General features: G+C 38.2%; 1 protein-coding gene across 7 annotated transcripts in view; it reads left to right on the top strand.

Moving 5' to 3' along the window:
- The window catches only part of NCOA2 (nuclear receptor coactivator 2), a 189,472-nt gene that overhangs the window by 119,862 nt on the left and 45,963 nt on the right, over nucleotides 1–23,647 (top strand). For all 7 annotated transcript variants that reach the window (XM_069004919.1, XM_069004916.1, XM_069004918.1 and 4 more), the window contains 3 exons: nucleotides 16,700–16,803; nucleotides 21,613–21,790; nucleotides 23,169–23,354. In XM_069004919.1, the coding sequence (XP_068861020.1) occupies nucleotides 16,700–16,803; nucleotides 21,613–21,790; nucleotides 23,169–23,354 (468 nt within the window). The remainder of the gene's footprint in view (nucleotides 1–16,699; nucleotides 16,804–21,612; nucleotides 21,791–23,168; nucleotides 23,355–23,647) is intronic.

Genomic DNA, 23,647 nt, shown 5'->3' with positions numbered 1-23,647 from the left:
TTTAGGTAATAATGCAGACCAGCAGTTTCTTTCCTGGGTCTGATGTAAAGTAGTCATTGGCCAGCAGACCCATCAAGTGGGAAACTTTCTGGGGGTTGCTTATTTTACTGGAGTTGTGTGTCATGCAGAATACTTGACTTAGACCTTATCTACACATTAGTTAAGACATTTTAACTATACTAATATTTTCCTGTGGAGACAGTGTTATAATGTAATTATTATTACTTAGTAAATAAGTAGCTGAGGACACTGTGCTATATAACTTGTCCACACTGGGATTGAAATATTAAGAGAGTGGGATTGTTCAGCATGGAGTAGAGAAGGCTCTAAGGAGACCTTATTGCAGCCTTTCAATAGAGAAAGGGGACTTAAAGGAAAGAAGAGAGACTTCTTACTGAGGCCTGTAGTGCCAGAACAAGAGGCAGTGGTTTAAACTGATAGATTTAGACTGGCTATAAGGAAGAAGTTTTTTATTGTGAAGGCAATGAAGTACTGGAGTAGGTTGCCCAGAGAAGCTGTGGATACACCACCCCCAGAAGTGTTTAAAGCTGGATGGGATGGGGCTTTGAGCAACCTGGTCTAGTGGAAGATGTCCTGGAGGGGTTTTCAGCCACTGGGAGCTGGCAGAGGGGGGTTTTACCCCTCGTGTGCCGACACAAAGAAGCCCGGAGGTCAATGCTGAAACCCCTCTGGAAGGCGGCACTCAGTGCCCAACACACAATGAAAAGGGGCAGAGCTCCTCACCCAAAGGGGCTGGATCCTCCTGTCGCTGTCAGGCAGGCACGCAGGCCAAGGCAAAGAAGAAAGAGAGGGGACTCTCCGTATGTGTTCCATGCAGCTTTATTCCCGTGAAATGACAGGGACGAAGAGGCCAACTTGTGGGAGGGTCCAGGGATCTTATACTGGGTACAGAATAGGTGGGGAAAGGGATCTCAGCCAATGGGATAGAGACAAGCAGGTGGGATTGACAGGAAGAGAACCAATGGGAACAACACATGGGAGGGACTCAGGGAAGGATCCAATGGGGCGTCGAGGAACAAGGAACTTTCTAGAACTAATAGATATTAAAGAAGGAAAATGAATATACATAACTTCATACGTAAAACAAGGTGACAAAATATTAACCAATCAGGGAAAATATGCAAAAGACAAAACAAGGGAATCATGTGTTCTCACCATGACTGCAAGTTACATGTGAAACTTGGATTGCTAACCACCACAGCTGTTTGTCTGAGGTCTCTTCAGGGCAAAGAGTAGCTGCAGCGCCTTGCACTGCTACAATGTCCCTGCCCATGGCAGGAGGGGTGGACTAAGTGGTCTTTAAAGCTCTCTTCCAACCTAAGCTAGTCAATGATTCTATGATTCCCTTGCTTCAAGAAAACAGGTAGTAATAATCATCAAGTGTGCAGGCTGCAAACTAACCTGTGGAAAATAAGTCAGCTGTTGAAAAGCCCTGGTTTCACCATCCCTGCCCTCCTCCTGATCATGAGTTTCCATTTCCTCCCTTACTGTGACAGTAGCATTTGTGCAGCTGTGTGATGAGCCTGAGCAGTGCTTTTGAGTTGGCCTGTTGGAGAGAGGATCTGTCTCTCCATGGGTCCTTGGTGGGGCCCCACGCCCGCTCAGGTCCAAGTGTGCCAGCAAAGACAGATCCTTTCCCACAAGACAGCTGTCTTGGCATTGTTGGGCGTTACAGGGTGTCACATGATGGCTTAACAAGACGTTCCTCTTGACCATGGGATTCAACTTAATCAGTGATGGATACTTCCATGCCAGAGATTAGTTGCTTGAAGTTTTAGGCAGAAAACCTAAGCTTTGACTTCAAGTTATGGGTCAAAGTTAAAGAGAAATGAAATGTTACTCTTAGCTGTTGAGGTACTGGTCTTTTTCGGGTAGAAATAGTCATTACTGGCAGGTGCTACAGGAAAACTTTCTTGTTTGTTTTGCATCCTACTTATATTTGCTTTTCTTTGATCTTTGTTTTCTTTCATAACTTCTAAATGACCAAGAGAAAAAAAAAATTAAACTAGCAGAGTGTGGCTGTTTATATTGTATAGCTGCAAAGATGATTGCAATGTCAGAGGTTGTGATCAATAACATCAGTGCTGGGGAATGCTATAAAGGACTGAGCTGCTTCTATATTTAACCTTCTTTGGGGGGTATGTGTCAAGTGTTCCTTCTTTGTTCTTTAGAGGAATATCTTCATTAAAGTTTTTGTTTAGTTGCTTTAATATGTAATGGTCTATGTACTTCTGGGATGGTAGTAAAAACGTCTTGCATAAGAGAGATGGAGACATCTCTTCCTGAAATTTTGGGTTTTAGAGGCTGCCTCTTTGGTAAGGGTATTGTTCTCAGACTGCATTTAAATTGTCACTGGGCACTTTAAACTTCAAAACTTTACAGGTTTGTTCAGGGTTTCTTTTGCAGTTTATCATGTAATCTCTTATGAACTGTAAATATCATAAATTCATTTAGCATTTTATTTGAGGGGAAAATAAAATACAGAAATATAGACTGACATCCATCTCTTTACAATATGAACTAAGCTTTTGAGTCTAGTGTTTCTCACCGGCTGTTCTGTTTTTAGAGGTGTCTGGTCAGAAACAAAGGCTGAGTTTAGGCACTAAAAAAAAATGCTGAGCTTAGATGTTAAAGAGCAAATTGGGGCCTTCTTATTTGAGTCTTAGTGATAGTGTTTGTAGTCCCTTGTTGCTGGATGGTTGCAGTGCAAAAGGTGCTGACTGTAGAACACCATATCTTTCTGTGTGCTTTAGTTTAGTGAATGCAACGTCTTAATCTCAGCAGCACATAAAGCAAGTAAATGAAGGAGACTTCATGTTACCTTGGCTCTCTGTCTGCAGCTTAATTTATGGAATAGCAAATTAATTCACTGTGAATAGTGATGATACTTCAGTCAAAAAAAGATCATCTATTTTAAGGAATCTAGCTTTTGTTACTCAGCTTTTATCTTTTATTTTTAAAGACTGCAGCTTGAAAAGCAATAATATAATATTTACTCACAATAGGGTGCAATGCCTTTCATACCATGTTTGAATCCTGAAAACCTGTGAATTCACAGCACACTGAAGAAGCATTGATCAAAGGCTGCTCTGTGTTCAAACTAGAACCACAATAATTGCATCTGTTTTAAGTCATGCATTTTGTTATTGCTGTAAAAGATTCTGTGTATGGACAGTTAGTTAGAAATAGGGGTCCTTGAATGTGGAATCGCCAAGGATATGAAAAACAATTAAGTCAGCTATGACTCTTTTAGCTTTCAGTTTCTTTTATGAAAACCCACAGTGGGCAACTGGGGGAAAATCAGATTGAAGACTGAAGGATGACATGACAAGTGATCAGTTGCTTGCTCTGCCATGAACACTGTTGAGCTAATAGTGAATGCCCTCAGACAAACAACTAGAGAGTCAGTACACACATGCCTTCTGTTTCCTTTCATCATTACAGGGTGTTGGCACATCTCTGTGTATTTTACAAGACAAGGGGTACTCTTAATACATTTGCTACACACTTAAACACACTCATACTTGCTTTCCCTTCTTTTACTTGAAAAAGATCAGAGCAAATGTCAGAAAGAGGAGACAGAAAAGTCCATAAATTTAAGTTCTGCTAAAGTGGATAGCTCCATAAACCATAAATCCATAAAGTAGGTACTCCATAACTGGAGATGCTTCAGCTATCCCGATGTTATCTGAATAAGTATCCTCATGCCCCTTCGGATGAAGCAGCTGTGTCATGTCTCCCTTCACTGAGGCCCAACTCAGAGCAGAAATGTGTGTCCCTGCACCTTGCTTTGCTCACTGGCACAAAGCAAAATGGAGCTCCATGGTGTGCCTGCCGCAGAGGACTCCAGCACACAAAGGCAGGATACAGCCTAACAGCTGGAATTTGTGACCGACTCATATGGAAGGTGCAGATTGTTAATGGAAAGTTGACTGAAATCTGGAGCAGCTTAATGAACAAATTGGTAGGTTCTGTCAGCCCTCCCAAAGAAGTCTGAATGTTCTTCAGAATATTCAGTGGAAGTTCTTGTCACGATGAAGGAGTTGGTGAAACACTTGGGGATGTGTAACAGAGAGCTGGCTAGACAGAATAGTTCCTTGTCATCTTAAGATGTGTGATCATGAAGAGCACTAGCCTTATACTGGTACTTTTTCTCCTGAGGCACAATTTCCTAGAAAGACTTGGAACAACCTGCAATTCCCATGATTCTTCTGATGGAGATGTCATCCAGAGACAAATTAGGTGTGGGCCTATATTCAACGCTGAAGAGGAAGTGTGTTTAAATATAACATTTAATCTACTTGGAAATGAAAAAAAAAAAAAGAAGAAGAGGAAGAGATATCAAGGTTGTAATTTCTAAATATAGGTTGGAAAATTTAGAGGTACCCTCATTTAGCTTTTTCTTGGTTTGTTTGTCTTGATGTTTGGTGGAAAAATATCAAGGTATTTTGTGCCAATAACATAAAATTCTTCCTGTCTTGCTTCTTTTGTATAAAACCTTTCACCATCTTGAGTTGAAGGAAATATTTGAATGGTTGGGGGTGGGGGAGGGTTCTATCTTTAGTTGTTTCTTTATAGCCTCATTGACTTTTCTGAATGCAGTGCTCCTTGTTACTAATTGTCAAAAGTGGAGTTTTATGTGGAATGGTTTTTCTTTGTATTTTCAAATTTTCCCGCATTTTTTGTAGGGCTTTCTTTTTAAGCCTGTACTGTTTTCTCTTCAGTAATTGTCCTGTGCTTTGTTTTTCACATCTTCCCACTCATGCTGTCTCTTGCCTTTGGTGTGGCTTTAGCCATAATTTTAGGACCAACAACACCATACCTGTGACAGTTTTATTCCATTTGCTATCATCCCTCTGATATGGTTTTTACTCTTTGTTGCTGCAGTAAGAAATCATCACATTGTTTAGGGAATGTGACAAAAGTTGCTAATGAACCGTTGAGTGTTATACTGATGAAAATCAAGGATTACTGTGATTACTGTTGAGCTTGAAAGTTGAGCCACCATCTGTCTATCTGCAAGAGGTGCTGATTTTATGTGAACATTGTAGTATGGATTGTCAGGCCATTGTAGTTAATGTTCAAAATATAATTATGTGTCTGCCGTTGGCAGATAAATATATAAAAATATAAATATGCCCAGTAAGCTTTTTTCCCCTTACATTTTTATCAGTGATACAGGCAGAGAAGCCAGTCTGTAAAACCTTTACTAAATATAACTGAGGGAGGATATTGGCTTTCTCGGGCTCATTGTGAATTATGGTGCAAGAATACTCTTCCTTTCCCTGAGCTATGTGATGGTCATGGGCATTGCCATTCTTTCTTTGAAGCTCAGACAAGGAGCATATATCCTTTATTTCAAGGGCTTGAGTGCTTTCCAGAGGAAGGGGTATGGTTTCTTCTGTTGTTTTTTGTGGGGATTTTTGTTGGGTTAGTTGGTTGGTTTATTTAATAAGGACTTTGGCCCAGGTCTACAAATAGCTTAGAATTTTGAAACCTAGCTCAAAGCCCAGTATCCTTAAGTGTTTAGGCTGACAAGAACATGCAATACTGTGGAAATAACAGCTGTTATGTAAAAAGTCTCACCTGTTGGTGCTCTAATGGGTAAAATGTAAAATGAGGATCAGGCATCCATGTTCCTTTTTGCAAGCAAATAAGTAAATTGCAGACTGGAGGGAAATGTTCTGGATTATTGCTTCTGATGTAATGCACAGGCTTGGCTGCAGATCTGCGTTACCGGCCTTCGTGCCAAGGAGGGACACGGCTGGAGGCAGACCATAATCTTCGACATTTCCTGGTCAAAGCCACATTTGTTCAGCATATTCAGGGTGACAATTGCCCAATGGGGGCCACTCACTCCCAGCCTGTGCTGTGTCAGGAGTTTGGGGCTGGGAAGAGCAGCAAGACTACAGAGCTGGCTGGGCAGCACCCACTGGCACAACATGGAGCATCCTTTCCACTGAGCTCTTAGCTGCCCATGGTTAGGGGAACTGTTAAAACAACTCAAAGTTTCTTCTCAGAAGAGAACTGATAAAACTCACTGAGAAAATAGAGAAAATAATACCATTAGTGTTTAATAATTTTTCTGTTTATGGATTATACTGATATGTTTCAGACTGGGTGCTGATCCCTGCTTCCTGAATCTGAATTAGAGAAGCAGAGATGGTAGCGCCTAATTAATTAAGTTTTAAGTATGGTTCAGTCTATTGAAGGGAGCCCATTTGTACCTATCAGTGCTATTAGCAGACATTTTAAAATGTCTGCTAATTAGTATGTGACAGAACAAATTAATGCAATTGAGGTTAAAAGTGACTTTGTCTGGATGTAAATCTTAGCAACGAGATAAGCCAAGATTTTCTAGGGTAATGAAAAAAGATCTCTTAATTTTAGAGAATATTTTAAACAATGCATGTTAATAATCATTACCTTTCTTCTCACATCCATGCTGTATTCATAATGTACTTGAAGTAACATAGCCACTGTTGAAATATATGAAATTAATCTTAAACACAATTTCATAAAGGACTTGGATTAAAAAATCCCTTTAAATAACTAACATGCAGAAATAAACAGTTTCTTTTAAGATGGTTTTGTTTTTCCATCTGCTTTGTTTGCAGTAATAGGAAAGTTTCTCTTTCTAAATTGCCTTGAAAATTTGGCTGAGGTCTGTGATGGTGGGTTAGACAATTAAGAAGAGGGGCCCAAGCTTCTATTTCTGATCACTGGGCTGTTATAGAAGAAAACTTTACTTGTCCTTAATGATTTAGAGCTTTTTTGCAAAAGATTTATCTACCATAATCTGGACTATTAGAGCAGTAGGAGCCCTGTAATCCATGTTGACATGGACATGTTTAATTAAACCTGTTTCTGTTCTTCCTTAGCTGTCTTCAATTATCTGTGCTCCATTTTGGCCTATGCTTTATTATGGAAACTGCTTTTCATGGGCTTATAGGGAGCCCGTGATCCATCATATTTCTTTTTTGTGGACTACATTTAGGTCTCTTGAAAACTTATGCAGTTGTCAATGGCAGTTTATAAAAGCAAAAAGATCTTTGCCTGTTGTTGTGGATGATCTGGTGTGTCACAGAGATTTATTATCAGCATCCTAAAATAAGACAGATATTTTGTAATCATGGCGATGTGGCATTCGAAGAAAGGGAGTCATCTGTTTCCTTTTAACAGCTGGTTGAGTACAGAAAAGTAAGGCTTCAAGAAACAGAGTCTGGCTAGATTAATATTCCTTTCTAGTATGTTATTTTGGCCTAAGTTTTGGAAACCTATAAGCGTAATTAGCTTGGCAACTGCATTACAGATTCTAGTCTAAAGAGTGCTAACCCTTATATCTTTATTTTCAAAATCTTGCCTGTGTTTTTACATGTCAAAGAACCAATTGGAGGGCTGTTAACATTTATAAAAGCAATATATTATTTCTGAGACCATGGTGGAGCCCTGTTTTGAATGAAATTATCAGATTCTGCCATGTTTCTTGTCTTTGAAAACATTAGCTCAGCCAAAATATTAAAGAACATTGGGCTCCCACCATTTAAATATTCACATTAATACTGTTTTGGGAGATGAATTATCAAAATAAGATGAGGTTACTCATTAGGTAAATATCTAACACTTACAAAATTGCAAATGCCAAAAAATACAGTAAAATTTTCTGTCCTAATTCAGTACATACCAAAAAAAATAATTACTTTGTTAAACTGAGTGATGCCAAATATTTGTATCTAATATTTCAGTGCAGAGGTCAGTTAGCTTGGCTCTTTCTTTTGAAATGCAGCCATATTAATGTAACAGATTTTAAGTCAATGCTGATGGATATGTGGTGTTTGTTATCATGCACAGTTGAGTAGTTTACGTGATTGTTTTGAAATCATCTAAATAGCAACAGATGCAAAATCGTTTCCTGGATGTGTTTGTGTATACAGCCACAGATACATATATTTGAATCTGCTTATCTGGTTCTAGCACAGAATAATAAGTGACTGATTAAATTGAGGGTATTTTGGGGTAAGGCACTGATAGCCAATGTACTTAATCTAACACATGTACTCCTTTATTGTTTGAGTACTGTATTTTAGGCCTGTATTAAATACTGTAAATTACACTGTAATCAATCAGATATTTGTTATTATACTGGTTACTAGACATTCTTAGGAAATGTAAATGCAAAACCAGAACTCCAAACCCCTGTATTTAAAAACGCATTTTAAAACCAGTGAAAATTATAAATTCTCAGCATCATCCTGGATTTAGGCCTTTTGATAAGGAAATTCCCTGGACAGGGCACCTTTGATGATTTATTTACTTTGATGATTTATTTATTTAGATATTTCTCTAATCGGTCAGTATAGACTGGAAAGATAATGTTGGTGGTCTTTTTGGGGAAAAGAGACAGAATAACTTTAAAACATAGGAATCTATAAATGTACATTTAATTTTTCTGTTTGTGAGTTAAGCGCAACCTTTCATTTCATATAAAAGCATATGTTGAACATACTCAAATATTTCAGTAATCTAAGACCTGTCTAAAAATTTCACCAGAGTGAAACTATACCTAGTTATATGCTTTTCCACCTTTTTGAACATATAGTGGAAAGGGTTAATGTTGCAGCATGTCCAGGGATTCAATAGGTGATGGTCATGAAGGAAGCTTAATTCCATGTTCCAGAGATGAAAAGCAACTTTCCACTCACAATGGGGTAGTTTCACACATCACCACAAGTTGTCAATGAGGCATGGGGTGAGAAATAGTTTCTGGATTCAGGGTTCCTTTTAGTCTTAGTTTAGATTTCACTTAAAGGGTAGTATAGCAGTTGTCCTTCTGTGTCTTTACTGATAAATAAAAGTACTAGAAATAATATCACCAAAGAAATTAATTTTGATTGCTGTGTTGTGTCATATTTTTATGGTGTGCTGGGGTTGGATCAAGCCATTGAGGATCTGGGGTCCTGGATTTGAGTCTTCATTTGAGTCTTCACTTGAGCAGTAGCAGCAAGAAGGTTGTAATTCTGGGTTTTACTTCAGTCCCCAATCCTTAACTTACCAGAGACTAGTGACCTTCTGAGGTGATATCAAGTAAGAATAATCTCTTGCCCACTTCATTAAGTAGAAAAATCCGTGGATGGTAGGTACAAAGTTCTGTAAATAATGCTGTTTCTGTAAATAACATCACTTACAACAGCTGTCACTGTTATATCCAAGAGTTAGCAATCTTCAGAGAAGTTATTTAAGTGTGTTTATGGATGGGATTCTGCCTCCGTGCTCTGAGTGGTGCCACATGCCAGGAATGCAGCACTGCGATACCCCAGCTTATGGGGCTTGGAGACAACTGGATCCTGGGGCCAGAGCACGAAGGAGTGGGCACTGCAACTGCTGCCCCTGTCTTCTTCCTCACTTTCAGGAAGCAGACCATTGAGTTTTGTAGTAATGAGAAGGAAAAGAGGTCATAGCTGTTGATGACAGCAAAGACGGCAAAATGAGAGGGAGAAAGAAACCAAGGAAAAGGTAGTAAAATGCTTATTGAAATATTTAGCAAAAAATGCATACAGAGATAATAGGCACCTTTCTCTCCAGCAGTTAAATATTATTCTTGGTAAGTTGAATTTCATTATTTTTGTCCTTGTTCCAGTTTAACTGAGCTGGGGGCAATTATTTCTCAGGCAGTACTTCTTACACAAGGTGTATTGAGTAACAAAAATGCTGACTTGTACAAGAAAAGAATGATGGCAAAATGTCAAAATTATTAAGAGACAAAACTAGTATTAATTTTAGGTATTATTACTTCCATTTGTTGCTATTCCTAAATCCATCCTGGGTTTTCAGTGCTTGTTTTCCTTTCACTGTCCATGAAAATTTTATATGCTGGCTACTGTTACTGACTTTTCTAAGAGCAGGACTTCACTCAAAGCTTGAAAAGCTCCACGAATGTTTACCTCTATTTGAAGGTTTTGTGAGAATGTGAAGCTTTCCATAGAGTTAGTGCCTTAGTGATGCTTTTTTACCATGGGAAGGTGGGGCAGGTATGTGTAGGATAGGAGAGCAGCTGCACCAGTTAGAGCAGCTTGCACTGGAAAAAAGACATCGCAGTGTTGTAAGTGCTGCGACTCCTGAGCGAGTAATTTCGCTTACAGCTTTCCAAGGGCTTTTAGCTTAAGCCCTAGGGTCGTTTACATGTAAGTGTGCTTCCACCAGCAGTAGTAAATATGAAGCTAAACCATGTGGGTGTGATGAGCGGAGCAGAACATGGGGAGATGAGTTGGGCAGGCGAGCGTGCAGTGGGAGTGCAGCCCTTTTCAAGCAAAGGGGAGCAGGGCTGACAGGAGGGCTGTGTCAGGGAGGTGGGCAAAGCTGTGCTCGCAGTGAATAAACGTGCTGAGAAAAAGTGCAGCTGTGCTTTTTTAATATGCACTGCAGGAGATTTCAGCAGCCTGATGATATATCATGCATTAATGTTGAAAAGATAAACACATTTGGAGAGCACAGGAAGGCCTTGTGTTTTTATGCTAGCAGAATGCTTCCTAATGAATAAGAACGTGCTGCTGGCTTCACAGAGCCATATGGCAGCTTTTCTAATTTTAGTTCGGTGCAGATGCATAATTCTCCCTTGTTTTACCTCCTAAAACCTTCCTGAGATGTTGCATAGTTTTTCCTGTAAGACTTGATCTATAGTTTCTGGGGGAAAATATGGATTCAAGAATCTAAGAGCTGCTTTGCTCTGGACAGATGTGTGCTGTGCGATGAAAGAGCAACCTCACTATATAATCACTTCCCTAAAATAGTAGCTAACTTTATTCACAAGGATGGGATAAGCTGGTCTTAAAATTGATTGCTGAAATAGTTGCTGTTTCTTAGGCACTGGTGTTTTGAAAAATTGCTTGCTTTCAGGGAATAAAAACAACTTGTATTGAGGCAATGGGAACTGGGTGAGAACGTGCATGGGGATATCAAATTTCATGTGAGCCATGGATCGTAGTGCTTTGAATTACACAGCTACAAGGCAGAGCTGCTTTCCCTGTGGTTAACCAAGCATCAAAATAACTTGCATGTTCTTCACTGCTTTACTTCATCAGGTGTAGTGATCCAAAACTACTCACATTACCAAATACAAATTTTTTTATCTCTTCTGTGTTTTATTCAAGTTGATAAATTTGAAGGCATTTTCTGTATGGCCCTATTCATGTTAAAAACCTCCTGTACCATTACCACAGTCAATGTAATTACTTAGCAATAGTTACACACAGATGCTATTACATCCAATATTTGAAATGTTATTTAATCTAATACTCAAAACTGTAAGGTTAGCTAAAATATAGCCTTTGCTAAGTATACTTTCTGTTCTATGTTAGCATTAGTTTTTAATAGTGTATCTACCCTTATCTTTGGACAGTTAGATACTTCTGCTGTTTTCTTGATTGTTTAGATGTTATTTTTGCACAGCAATTCAGAAGGATCATGCAGGGCAAACAGAAATATGAATGAGGCAAGACAAAAGTAGTTGGCTAATACATACAAAAAATGGAGAAGATAAGTTGTTTTCAAGACAGTTCCAGTGTAAGATTAAATTGCATGTGTTTAAACTTTGTATAGCATTTACATTCACTTTCAAGTGATGTTGCTGCTACTGTTATAAGGATCTTGATTTGTATGGGGTTTTTTTAAGGTGCAGAGTTGAGCTTTCTAGTGTCACTTATTACAAATATCTTTGTTTATATTTTTTAATCTATTGTACAAATAAGGGTATGTGATTTGAGGTAAGTGTGGCATATCAATAGCAATTCCAGAAAATTACAAAGAGCGGGAATTATATATCTGGGAAACTGTTTTAAACAGTATTGGATAATTAACTTGAATTTACCTGTTACAGGGGTTTTTTTTTGCTTGACCTTTTTCTTTGGTGGTTTTTAGAGCATGGGGGGTTCTTCCCTGTCCAGGGTTTCACCAGCATCTATTTTTTGCTCTTTTTGTTCTGTGAAGACCCTTAAATGTTGCTCCATGGAAAAATAAGCTAAATCTGCATTGATGCCAATTTTCTCTTTTGAATTATGCTTCATCTTTTTGAAATTCCTGCAGAGGCTAATTTTTACCCTTTTAATTCAAAAATGCATTTTGGTTTTGCACAGAGCACAAAGGGGGAAATATTTCTGTAGCAGATTTCCTTAAGGAAGTTGGAGCAGAAACACAGACAAAGAGAGCTTTTTTAGTGGTTCAGCTGGTCCTGCCTGCCCACCTGTAGGAAAGTAATGTTTGAAACACAACCAAGAGAAGGTGATGCCCATCAGTAACACTTCCGAGTCTGCTGTCAGAAATGCAGGGAGGACTGGCATAGCTTGAATTGGGAGGATGGAAAACCAAGAAGGCTTGCTAAGTTAAAATGTAGCAGGAGACTTCCAGCTATTGCTTTTGGCTTCTCTTTCTCTGACTTACGAATTTCTGTTGAACTAATGTGATTTCACAACGGTTTGCTTTCAGAATCTGGAATAAGCTTTGAATAAAGCTTGAGGCTTCCCACTCATAAGTTTGTCAGAAAATATTTTTGAGGGCTTTTTTTTCCTTCTTTATTCTGTGTGTTACATGTAGAAAAGTAAATACAGATTATGAGCAGTAAGAAGATGTCCAATTGAAAATATTAATATGTATTTTAGTATAATACTGCTTATGCAATTGTAAACATACCTCCAGTTTAAAGTCTAAATTACACACATCACTAAAATACTACATAATTGGATATATATATTCTTTGTAGTATCTCTCTCAGGGGTACTTGTATTTTATTTAAATTTTTTTCTCTCTCTAGGCTAAACTCTAAATTGAGCAGAGCTAATAATTATTTCATGTGCATGAAGTTTATACCACTGTAATTCAGATAAAATATGCTGGATCTCGGGTAGCCATATTCATAAGGATGGGACCAGTTTCTAATTTAATACTCTCTTCTCCAGTGCAGAATTCCCTGTATGGAGATGAAGGCATGGGAAGTCCCTTTCCATCCTGCTCACTTCCTCTGGCAGCAAAGGGCTGTATTTCTCTTTCCACACTCTTTCTCTGCTGCCCTTTGGCCACTATGCCTGTAGGACACCTGGTAACACTTGCTGATGTTTAACAGGGGCATCGCTGTTCTAGGAGGGGGCATCACTGGGATGTGCGAGGTCAGGGAACCAGCTCCCACTCCCCATGTGGCTGCAGTGGAAAAATCTAGTGGCTGTGGTTAGTCACAGGGTAATACCAATGATTCTCGTGGAGCTGGAAAAACAGGGTTCTGAGAGGCTTTGCAAGGTTGGGCCTTTACAGCTATTTTCCTAAGCCCTGACATTCAAAAACGATTAATCTAGTGTAGAAATTATAAACTCTCTGTGCTTTAAATTTCTTTGTAGGGCCCCCAGTGAACTTGAAAAAGATTGGAGTAAAAGTAAAAAAGGGAAAGTAAACTTTACAGTTTTACACCACTACTTAACGCCAGAAGCTGAAACTGTTAAGAAAAATCAAGAACATTGACTTGTGATAGTGCGTAAGTGTTGTCAGAATTAGAAATTCATGTATCAATCATTGGTTTTTTCCAGCCTTCCTGCAACAAATTTTTGTTGTCAATTGGCCCCACGTGCAGTATCACTGAGGGAAAGATTTGCATTTCAAGACATTCCCCATGACTGACTGTCAAGACGACACTGCTGACAGGATTTGCACTTACTGTTCTTTGTATGTGCTGATAGAGTCTACACAAGGGGCTTTCTAGTTCAGTCAAAAATGGATAATTTATTGCATAGCTGAACATTATTAGTAGCTGCAGTTTATAACAATGACGTAAATTACAGCTGGTCCTACTCAGAACCTGTCTGAGCCCTTGGTTTCCTATACAATGCCAATTGAATTTAAGTGTGGCATGTGGCCTGGATGCATAACCTCTTCTAAGCTCTCCAGCTACTTGAATTCTTACACAATTAAGTTACAGATCCAATTATGAAGTCCATAATTTTGGAGCACTTGTTATTTATAATGCTTTTCAGAGGGGCTAGCCAAATGTCATGAGTAGTGTAGTGTACATTGTCACCATCTTTGGGAAAGGTGACTAGGTAACATTTGAGTATAAATAGCATTTTCATATTTTCTCCATTCATTACACTTTTTCCATGAGAAGGCACTGAGTTTATTGATCCCACAAAGATGTTGGGCCCTCTGAGGAAAAGTGTGTCAAAGGGAAAAGAAAATGGAGAAGTCAAATGATTGTGAGGGACAGCTGGTGATGAAACAGAAGCAGTCAGGGATCAAACAGTCAAAATGGAGAAACAGGGGAGCAGAGAGGAAACCAGCTGCTTTCAGGAACTGGATGTGAGGTTTGAGAGATCCTTAGTCTGACCTGGTATTGCAGCTTCTGTGTTGATTACTATTACAGTAATTTAAAATGTCTTCTTTTTCCTTTGTATAAAACCTCATCAGTGTGCATAAAAGAAAACAGTTGTTTTTATAGATGTTATGGGTGGTTTGTTTAAACTCCATGGTTGTAAGAGTGAAAAAAATCATCAGCAAATACTTCGTATTATGTGAAAAATAACCAGGAAAAGTAGTCTGTAAACTGGTGACATGAGGAAACTGTAATTAATGTGCTTGCACACCATTGTTGGATCATATCTGCAGCCCCTCCATTTCTGGCTCATAGAGAATAAATCCCATGTTCTCCCATAATCAAGATGGTATCAATGGCTGAAGCAGTGGTAGAATGAGAGCAGGAAGCTGGTATCCCTGTCCATTATAATATTTTGCAGTGTGAAAACAGAGATCACTTTATGCTACCAGGAACAGATGGGAAACAGATATCATCACTGGCTTTATTAAAAGCTCAACTCTATTTTTAGAATTCTTCTAGAATTTTTAGAACATGTTTTCAGTTTTGTATCATCATATGGTGCCAACTCTGCTGTGTTGTAGCATGGGAAGGATTGTTCAATTGTTTTTCTGTTACACCTAATTTCTGCTTTTTGCCAAAACAAGAAGGGTAAGGAAAAAAATAAAATCCCACCCCTAGTCTAAACCAGAAATACTAATTTTACATCCTGATGAGTTTAAGTGGCAGAGGAAACATTAATAGTTATTTCTAGTGAATTTATTTCTATCAGATTATGCTAATCAGAGCGATTTAAAAATACTCCATTAGTTGCAACAATCCATCTTCAGAGCGATTTTGTGTTAAGTCATTATTGACAATGTTGTTATATAGTGTATAACACCTAAGAAGACAGCTAAAATTTTTGTGGCTCTTTTCATGAAAGCAAGAAACCATATAAATCTAGGATGAGACAGGCCAAGTGAGCAAAGCCGTATTGCCAGAGGGTGATCGCTGATAGGAGAACACCCAGGGCTTCACAAACGCAGTTCCTTTACTCTGTGTCTGAGCAGCACATATTCACACTGACCTTAAAACCTACGCCAAGGAAAGTTCAGAAGAACTTCACCTGCACTATTGCAGATCTACAGATAGTGGAAAATACTGCACATTTGGATACATTTCAATTTGTATGACCAATGCTTTAATTTTCACTAAAGGTGATTTTCCAAAGGCCCTTTGCTCCATCCACACATGGTACTTTCAGTAATTCCTACAATGGATGTTCTTCTGCTTTATTGTTGTAGAAGGCATAAACTCTTGTTATCATTATTTCAGTGTGCTTTCATGTGTATTAAAACAATCTATTGCATCATACTAAAAATAAGAAATTTCTAATTATTTTTAATATTCTAGGTTGCAGGATGGCCCTAGCTTTTACATAACTGCTGCATGAAAAATAATAAAAGAATGTTTTGAGTATAGAACTAACAACACAAAGTAACTTGTTTCATTAATTTGCAATGTACAATATGCATTAGAATGTGTATTTTACATAGTATTTTTATTACTTTTATTAATTAATCTTTAAACAAGAATATCATTCTTGGAATAGAAAAACTAATGCAGTTCATTACTTGATAGGAATTATAAACCCACTAGGTTTGAAAGTTCTGTGAATATGCCTTACATTTGGAGTTGGGTATAATCTGTGATGCTGTATTCAACATATTATAACATATTGTAACGTATGGCATTATTTTCCAGAAACCTGAAATCATTATTGTCTTGCCTGTAATTTTCAAATACAGCACTTGAACTTTTATGTAGTTCTAATAACACATTGGTAAATAAGGTGGTATGAAAATTACGTGATAGTAAGGACGTGGGTGGAGGCATGGGAACAGAACTGAGACCGCTGTTTCTCAGTACTGAAACTGTAGATTGTGGACTTACGTTTTTCCTTCTAAATATAGCAGTCATGGAAAAGCTCTGCAGCTGTAAGCTTTGCATGCTCTTTTAGATCAGTCTTCTACTACACCTTGATCCTGGTTTTTGCTCACTGCGCCTTTATAACAAGCCCTTGTCTTTGCCCACTGTTAGATTCTGTAGTTTAGTAAAACATCTAGCAGAGAAACATCAGAAATTATTTCTTTGTGTCATAAGACCTGAAAACTGAGAAGCAAATAGGCTAGCTATGCATCCGTTGAATCATTATGGGAGACTGTGTGATCTCATTTTCAGAACTGTTGCACTGTAAGCGTTTCACAGTTCTTCTCAGTACTCTGTGGCCTCTTGGTCTATCAGCGAAAGATCATTCCGCTGTCGCTTAACACATCGTTTTCTCTCTTGCAGAAAAAGCAGCAGCAGCTAATGAAGATGAAGTGCAAAAAGCAGATGTATCGTCCACAGGTCAGAGTGTCATCGACAAGGATGCACTTGGACCAATGATGCTTGAGGTAAAGAGCACAAAATCCCTTTATTTAGGGCCGTTCTGCTCCTCCTAGGGCAAATGAAATGAACAGGTGTAGGCAGAGGTTGCCATAAAGGGATGTTCAAGAGAGACAAGCCCTCCTGGCTACTTGGAATTATGTCATTAAAGAGCAGGCAGCATATTTATTTCTCTTGCATTCAGTGATGAAACTCTCTTTAACTTGAAGTAGGGAGAGGCAGAGAGAATTATGCTTCTCCTGAACACAGACAACTTGAGGAGCTTCAGCTGGTAGCAAGTCTTGGGTGTCTGCTTGTTATTTGTTGTTATGTCTGTTGTTATTTGTTCTGAACCACAACAGCTGTGGAAGACCTGTTGCACGTAAACATTGACTTGTGTATACTGTAGTATACAAGTTAATAATATTCCTCTAAAATTGCATGTCATTGCTATACTGCTTTAATATTTTATCATTTCAGCGCTTGAAGCAGGACTCTTCCCTCTAGAATATGAAAGTAATCTAAGAGAGATTTTCAAGATATGTATTTCAGTTTGTTCAGTTAAGATTTCTGTCTGATTTTAGCTGTTATTTTGATACCCCAAAAGGCAGTATGATTCAAGCCTAGCTTCCAAATGCGTTAGCAGTAATGTTGGGTAGGTGTGTTATCAGGGATCCTTATGTCATGTGCTGCTGTCCTTTGGCACTACTGCTTTATCTGCTTAAGCTCACTTGCAAACTGTTTATTCCTGTTCTGGCTGTGGACTTTATCCATAAGGAAGAATAAATGTTACTTTAGATAACATAGAACACAAACTCTGAATCAATCTAAAGGAACCAGCTTTGGCAGGAGCATAATTATTCTGTTATTTCTGAGTGCATGTTTAACAGTTTTAAGTATTACCCTTATTTTTCATAATTGGTCAAATGAGGGCATAGTTTTCTATACTGTGTATGAAATAAAGGCTCCAAATTCACACTGCAAAACATAAAATTAGACAAGTTGGAGACATTGTTCTCTGAAAAGTGGGGGGTAACAAATTAATTGATTGAATTTAATATTTATTATACATACTCACTGAATTGAATGTTGTTGTTTTTGCTATCAAACAAGGTTATGCATTCATCTCTTACACTGGTATGTTAAAATTTATCTTTAATTTCCTATTAATTGTAAGGACCTGTTTTAATCACAGGGAAAATAAGAACAAGATGATATTTTTCCTAGCTTATCCTGTTGATTGGCTATTGCAGCAAACATGACATGTAAAATCACCCATCTATTCTGTTGTTGCATTTAATTTAGTTTAGTTTTCCTTTGCATTTTAACAATGAAACATTGTGGAACTTAATTAATGAACCGTGGTCCTTTTGCACCAGGAAACTTAAAAAGGACTGAAAGTGGTTATATATTTGCTGTGGAAAGACTACAGGTACTTCCTTTGTGTCTTTATCGCCTTAAGGAAATGCAATTAAGTTATTTCATCTTTACAGAACCCCTTTATACAACCTCTTAAAGAAACCTACCCTTTTTCATTGCCAAATAAGAATAAAAATGGCAATGCTGATGAACAGTTTATTAGTTGATTTGGTTTAGAAATGTAATTGTATGTTTTTATTAAAGAATAAAACTAAAGAATCCTCAAAATAAAGAGTGTTTCCTGCTGAAGAAAGTGAGTAAAATTCATCAGGCAGTTGCCTCTGGGGAATATTTTAACATATTTCTTGCTTAAAGCGTAAAGTAGATAGGCAGAAAGCGTGGAAAAATAGTCAAGAGGGAGATGACAACATGTCAAAGATCACAAATGTATTTTCTGTTCCAATATATAATCTAAAATATCTGTTTTCTTGATTCCTCGTCCATCATATTGTCCCTTATTTGTTCATCCATTTTCCCAATAGCTCTGAAGAAAAGTTTTTGATTGTGCTGGCTTACATCTGGGGATGGAATTAAGAAATTATTGCAAAAGTGGAAGCTTCTAAAATATTCAAGTGTCTTGGTGCACTAACTTCCTCAAAAGCCTGCTGCTGCTCACCTGCAGGGTTATTTTCTTAATAGAATAGAAAGAAATGGGAGACTGAATGCAAGGGCCTTTGTTACTCTAAGTCCAGATGGGCACATCTGTGATCAACTCAAGGAACAGCTGTGAGGGAACAGCACAGAGAGCACTTCTTTGCCAAAGAAATTGCCACTCTAGGAAACAGTAGGGAAAACTGAAGATTATTGTGGGATGCCAGTAACTCTCATAATCTCTTGCCTGCCATCTCCACCTTTGAAAATTTTCTCCTTAGGACTCCAATAAACATCTGTGATGGCTTTGGTTTTGCAACCCCTATGAATTGATGTATGGACAGCTGCCAAGCAGGATGGTTCAGCCAAACCCACATCCTTCTGCCAGCTCTAAATACCATGGCTTCTATGGTTGGCCAGCTGGGGACTGATATGGCTAGCATCGCTTTTTTCTTTACTTAGTTTTTCAGACAGCTCAGCTTTCTGGTCCAGCTCTTCATAGCCTCACACAGTACAGGTTGCTTTTGTGATGTAGGAAGTACTAAATTAAACAGGCCATGCTTACACTGGCTTCAAGTGGTGGTGAAATGCAGCCTAAGACACTAATCCATACCAGAGATGCTGATAGAAAATTATACTAGAGCCTCGGTTTATTAATTAATTTGTAAATCTTTTTAGTTAAAATAAATACTACTCAGCAGGAAAATGTAATGAAAGTTAAGAAAGTACATAAAAAGTCGGGATCTCACAAAGAAAGTAAATCAACAGGAGGAACCAAGAATTATCAGAAACAACAAGAAGGCAAAAAACAACATCAGAGATTAGAATTTGTGACAACAGGACAAAAAAGACCTAGTTTATCTTAATTTAGAGGCAGTCAGGAAAAGTATGCACTTACACATTTATTTGTGTATTTTATTATGTTGTAATTTAAAAATGGAACAAAGAAAGCGTTTGTCAGCCATTGGCTCAGCTACTCTGCTTGCATTGTGCTTTCACTGACCTTCCCCTGGAGCAGAATCATTATCTAACTTACCGAATTTAGTTTGGGAAGAACTTCTGGAGCTTATGTGTTCCTACCTCTCACTGCAATGTGGTCTGAGTAGAGCAGGAGGCCCAGATCTGAGTCCAGCCAAGGTTTGAATATCTCTGGAGAAGGGGGGTTTGCAGCTCTTCCCATATCTGACCACCTTCACGGTGGAATTTTTTTTCCTTGAATCTGCTTGAAGTTTCCTGACTTGCAACCTCTGTCTGTTGCATCTCATCCTTCCCTTGTAAACCTCTAACCTAGAGCCCGGCTCTGTCTTCTCTTTAGCCTCCTGCTGGGTGGCTGAAGGCAGAAGTAAAATCCATCGTTAGCCTTCTCTTTTACTGTCTGGATTTGCTAACTGCTCAGTACCGTGCAATATTTTAAACATCTCCTTGTAACCAGTGGACTTGAGAACTGCCTTCTAAGACCAACACATGAGTTATACAGTATACAAGTTGGGTCATATCAAAAATGCCTCGTGCTTGCTGTGGCAGCTCCTCCTTGTTAGACTGTTTTGCAGTGAGCTGTGTTCAGATTTAGTATGGATCCACTTGGTTCTGACCCACAATGAATTGTGGGTGGCCTGGTTTTCTGATTTATTGCTGTCCCTGGAGATACAATAACAACTCTTCTAGTGATTTCCTGCCAGTCCTTAGAGAGGTGAATAAATCAGGCAAAGCTGCAGAAGTCTGTGTAGGTTGTTAATTGAATGCTTAGACCAAAAGCTTTTGTTCTTTTAAGTTAAACTGTATCCTCCCCTTTATCTGCTCATATGACATAAAGTTAGAGGGATGAATTCTGATACATTTCTACCATCTGCGGTCATGCTTGCATCTTAAGAAAAATAGTTTGCATGAGAATTGCTTACCAATACTCACAATTTTACTTCATCATCATTAGGTAGAAGTGATGTAGTATTTGGCTTAGGCTTCAGATAACACAGGGCAGATATCTTGGAAAGAATGTGGCAGCTAGGTTGTCACTGTCACAAGAGATAAGAAAGGAAACCAATCAGCAGAAAATACTAATGTAGACACTTCCTCACAGAAACTTTAAGTCATTTGGAAAACCATGAAGCTGAGTTGCAGAGGTGAAAATCTGATTCTTGTTCCCTGGATGATGGGTAGATTGAATTAAACTGGTGTCAAATTATAAAAAAATGAAAGTAGTCCTAGGAGCAGAGGCTAAAGCTCCCTCATCTCACTGGTCGCTGCCTGCTCTCAGCTCCCTTTGCCCTTCTCTGCTTTTAATGCCGCATGTTCCCAGCTGCATGGGACCTCACCTCTATGAAGATGCACTGCTGGGGATGGGGAGAAAGTCATTCCTTCTGCCAGTGTTTTCCTTGCCTTGTGCCAGCATGTCCTGTGGTGTTTTCCTGGGATCATCTTCCTGTACTGCATAGAGGAGTGAACAGGCTGTGAGTTTAGCAGAACCATCTTGTGGTCCAAGTTTCTTACTTCATACACAGGCAGACAGATAGAGAACAACCTCTTCCATTATTTCTGTTTGTTTTTGCGGGGTTGGGGGTTTGGTTTGTTTCCATGTGTGGGTTTCATTGTTTTGCAAGGTGTGCATCTTTCTTTGCTTTTACACTAGTTTCATATAAGGAAGATTAGATGCTCAATCTGAAATGTGTCCTTTGCTATTACAGACAATTATATAAGGACTGGGATGGATGCAGAAAGATTCAGATTCTTCTGAACTGAGTATTTATTTTCTCTGTATTTTGTTAATCTGATTGTTTGGTATTGTGTCTCTCTCTCTTTCTCTCTCTGGTTTTCTGTTTTTCCCGCTTTAGGCCCTAGATGGGTTCTTCTTTGTAGTGAACCCAGAAGGTAATGTTGTGTTTGTTTCTGAGAATGTGACGCAGTACCTGAGGTACAACCAAGAAGAGCTGATGAACACAAGCATTTATAGCATCCTGCATGTAGGGGACCACAATGAATTTGTCAAAATCCTGCTGCCAAAATCCTTAGGTATATAACTTTTCCTCGCATCATACCATTACTTATTTAACTTTGGTTTTATAAGTCAGCATTTCAGTAACTTAAGTTAATGTCCTGACACTACTTACAGTTTCATCATATACATTATTTATTTTTAATGTATATATAGACTATGAATGATTAATATTATTCTCAAAAGCATCCTCCACTCTTTTCAAATTCTTCTTTGTTAAAATTGCTCTTAGTAACTCATGTTAGCTGATATTTTTTAATGGATCTTTGGAGTGAAACACTAAAAGACAGCATGAGCAATGTGAACTCTGTTAGTTCTCTGTCTAGGCTGCTCTAAGAATGGCCGTGGAAAGGAGGAATATAAAAGAATAATCAGAAACCTCCTTACACTAGAATTTTTATTTTAATGTTTTTATGCTCAGCAGTATTTACTCGACTTTCAAAACCTGTTTTTGTTAGTTGCAGCCATTTTTGGATTCATATTAATATTAGTTTTAATGTCATTGAGTTTTGGAGGAGACGAAAAGAAAGTCAATACTGGGTGCCTCATTTACTCACAGCGTTTAAAAAGTATTCAATTCACTTTAGCATTTTACTACTGTACTTACATACTCTGAAGAATCAAAAATGTAAATGGCTAAAGTCAATATATTACTGCATTTATTGCATTTTATGACTGAAGAGGGCAAGTGAAGAGTATTTTAAATATGACCCTGCCATTCCCTAATGTGGTGTAACATTAATTTGCTCTGACTGATGTCTAGTACCTGTATTTGTGCATCTGAGGATTTTGTTTCTTTTTTTACTTGTCCTAAGCACTGTGTTAGGCTTTAGTTTTATCCATCACTCCACACAGGTAATTTCAACCCTTCAGTCTTTCCCACTGTAGCTGAGACTGTGTGTTTCAATATATTCGCTATTGTATTGCTTTCTGTTTTTATAAATGCATATTAGTTTCGTTTCTTTCCCTTTCTAATCTGGACAGAGATTTTTATACAATGCAGCCATGTCTTTTAGTAGTACCTTTTACTGGAAAGGTCCTACATGCTGCCTTAATTTTTCCAGTCTCATAAATCAACTTGATCTACCCAGTGAGCTTTTGCTGTAGTGTATAACTTTGACATGCACCAATATTTAGCCTTTTATTCTGCTTTTCTACTGTCATTTTAAGTCACTTGAAAAAACAAATTAGCAGCGCTCTTAAAATCTGTTAAGTTTATAAATGACCTTATTATGTGCTGGTTTGGGCTTTAATATTAAAATTAGATTGTTGTTGGTGTTAAATGAGCTTGTTTCCCAACCAGTTTGTAAAGCATCTTGATTAATTTCCTGTGGATAAGCAGCAGAAATGCCTGGTACCAGATTTATCTCACTATCTGATTTTGCTTTTGCTCAGTGAATGGGGGATCTTGGTCTGGTGACACTCCTAGGCGTAATAGCCATACCTTTAATTGTCGGATGCTGGTAAAACCTCTTGCTGATTCTGAAGAAGGCCATGATAACCAGGAAGCACATCAGAAATATGAAACTATGCAGTGCTTTGCTGTTTCTCAACCAAATTCCTTCAAGGAGGACGGTGAAGGTAATTATCATTTCCAGTTTTTGTTAGTGCACTTTCAGTGCAGTCGATAAAGTGACCTCTAATTCCTGAAAATTGGAATAATTCTTAGGTTTCTTTTCCTTTTTTGATTTAACTGTAGAAATGTACTTTTGTCTTGGCTATGAGTGTATACACTTGCATGCACCTATTTGTTAAACCAGCTGAGAGAACTGTGAGAAATTCTGTTTACCTCGAAGAGAGATACCCTAGTTTTATATTGTTGCAATTGTAAGAAAAATGTAGCTGACTGGGAAGAAAGTTTCAAAGGGCAGTTT

This window comes from Aphelocoma coerulescens, chromosome 2 (genome assembly GCF_041296385.1).
Source record: "Aphelocoma coerulescens isolate FSJ_1873_10779 chromosome 2, UR_Acoe_1.0, whole genome shotgun sequence".
NCBI lineage: Eukaryota > Metazoa > Chordata > Aves > Passeriformes > Corvidae > Aphelocoma > Aphelocoma coerulescens.
The sequence above is the reverse complement of the archived record's forward strand: the minus strand, read 5'-3'. Positions and strand labels throughout refer to the sequence as shown.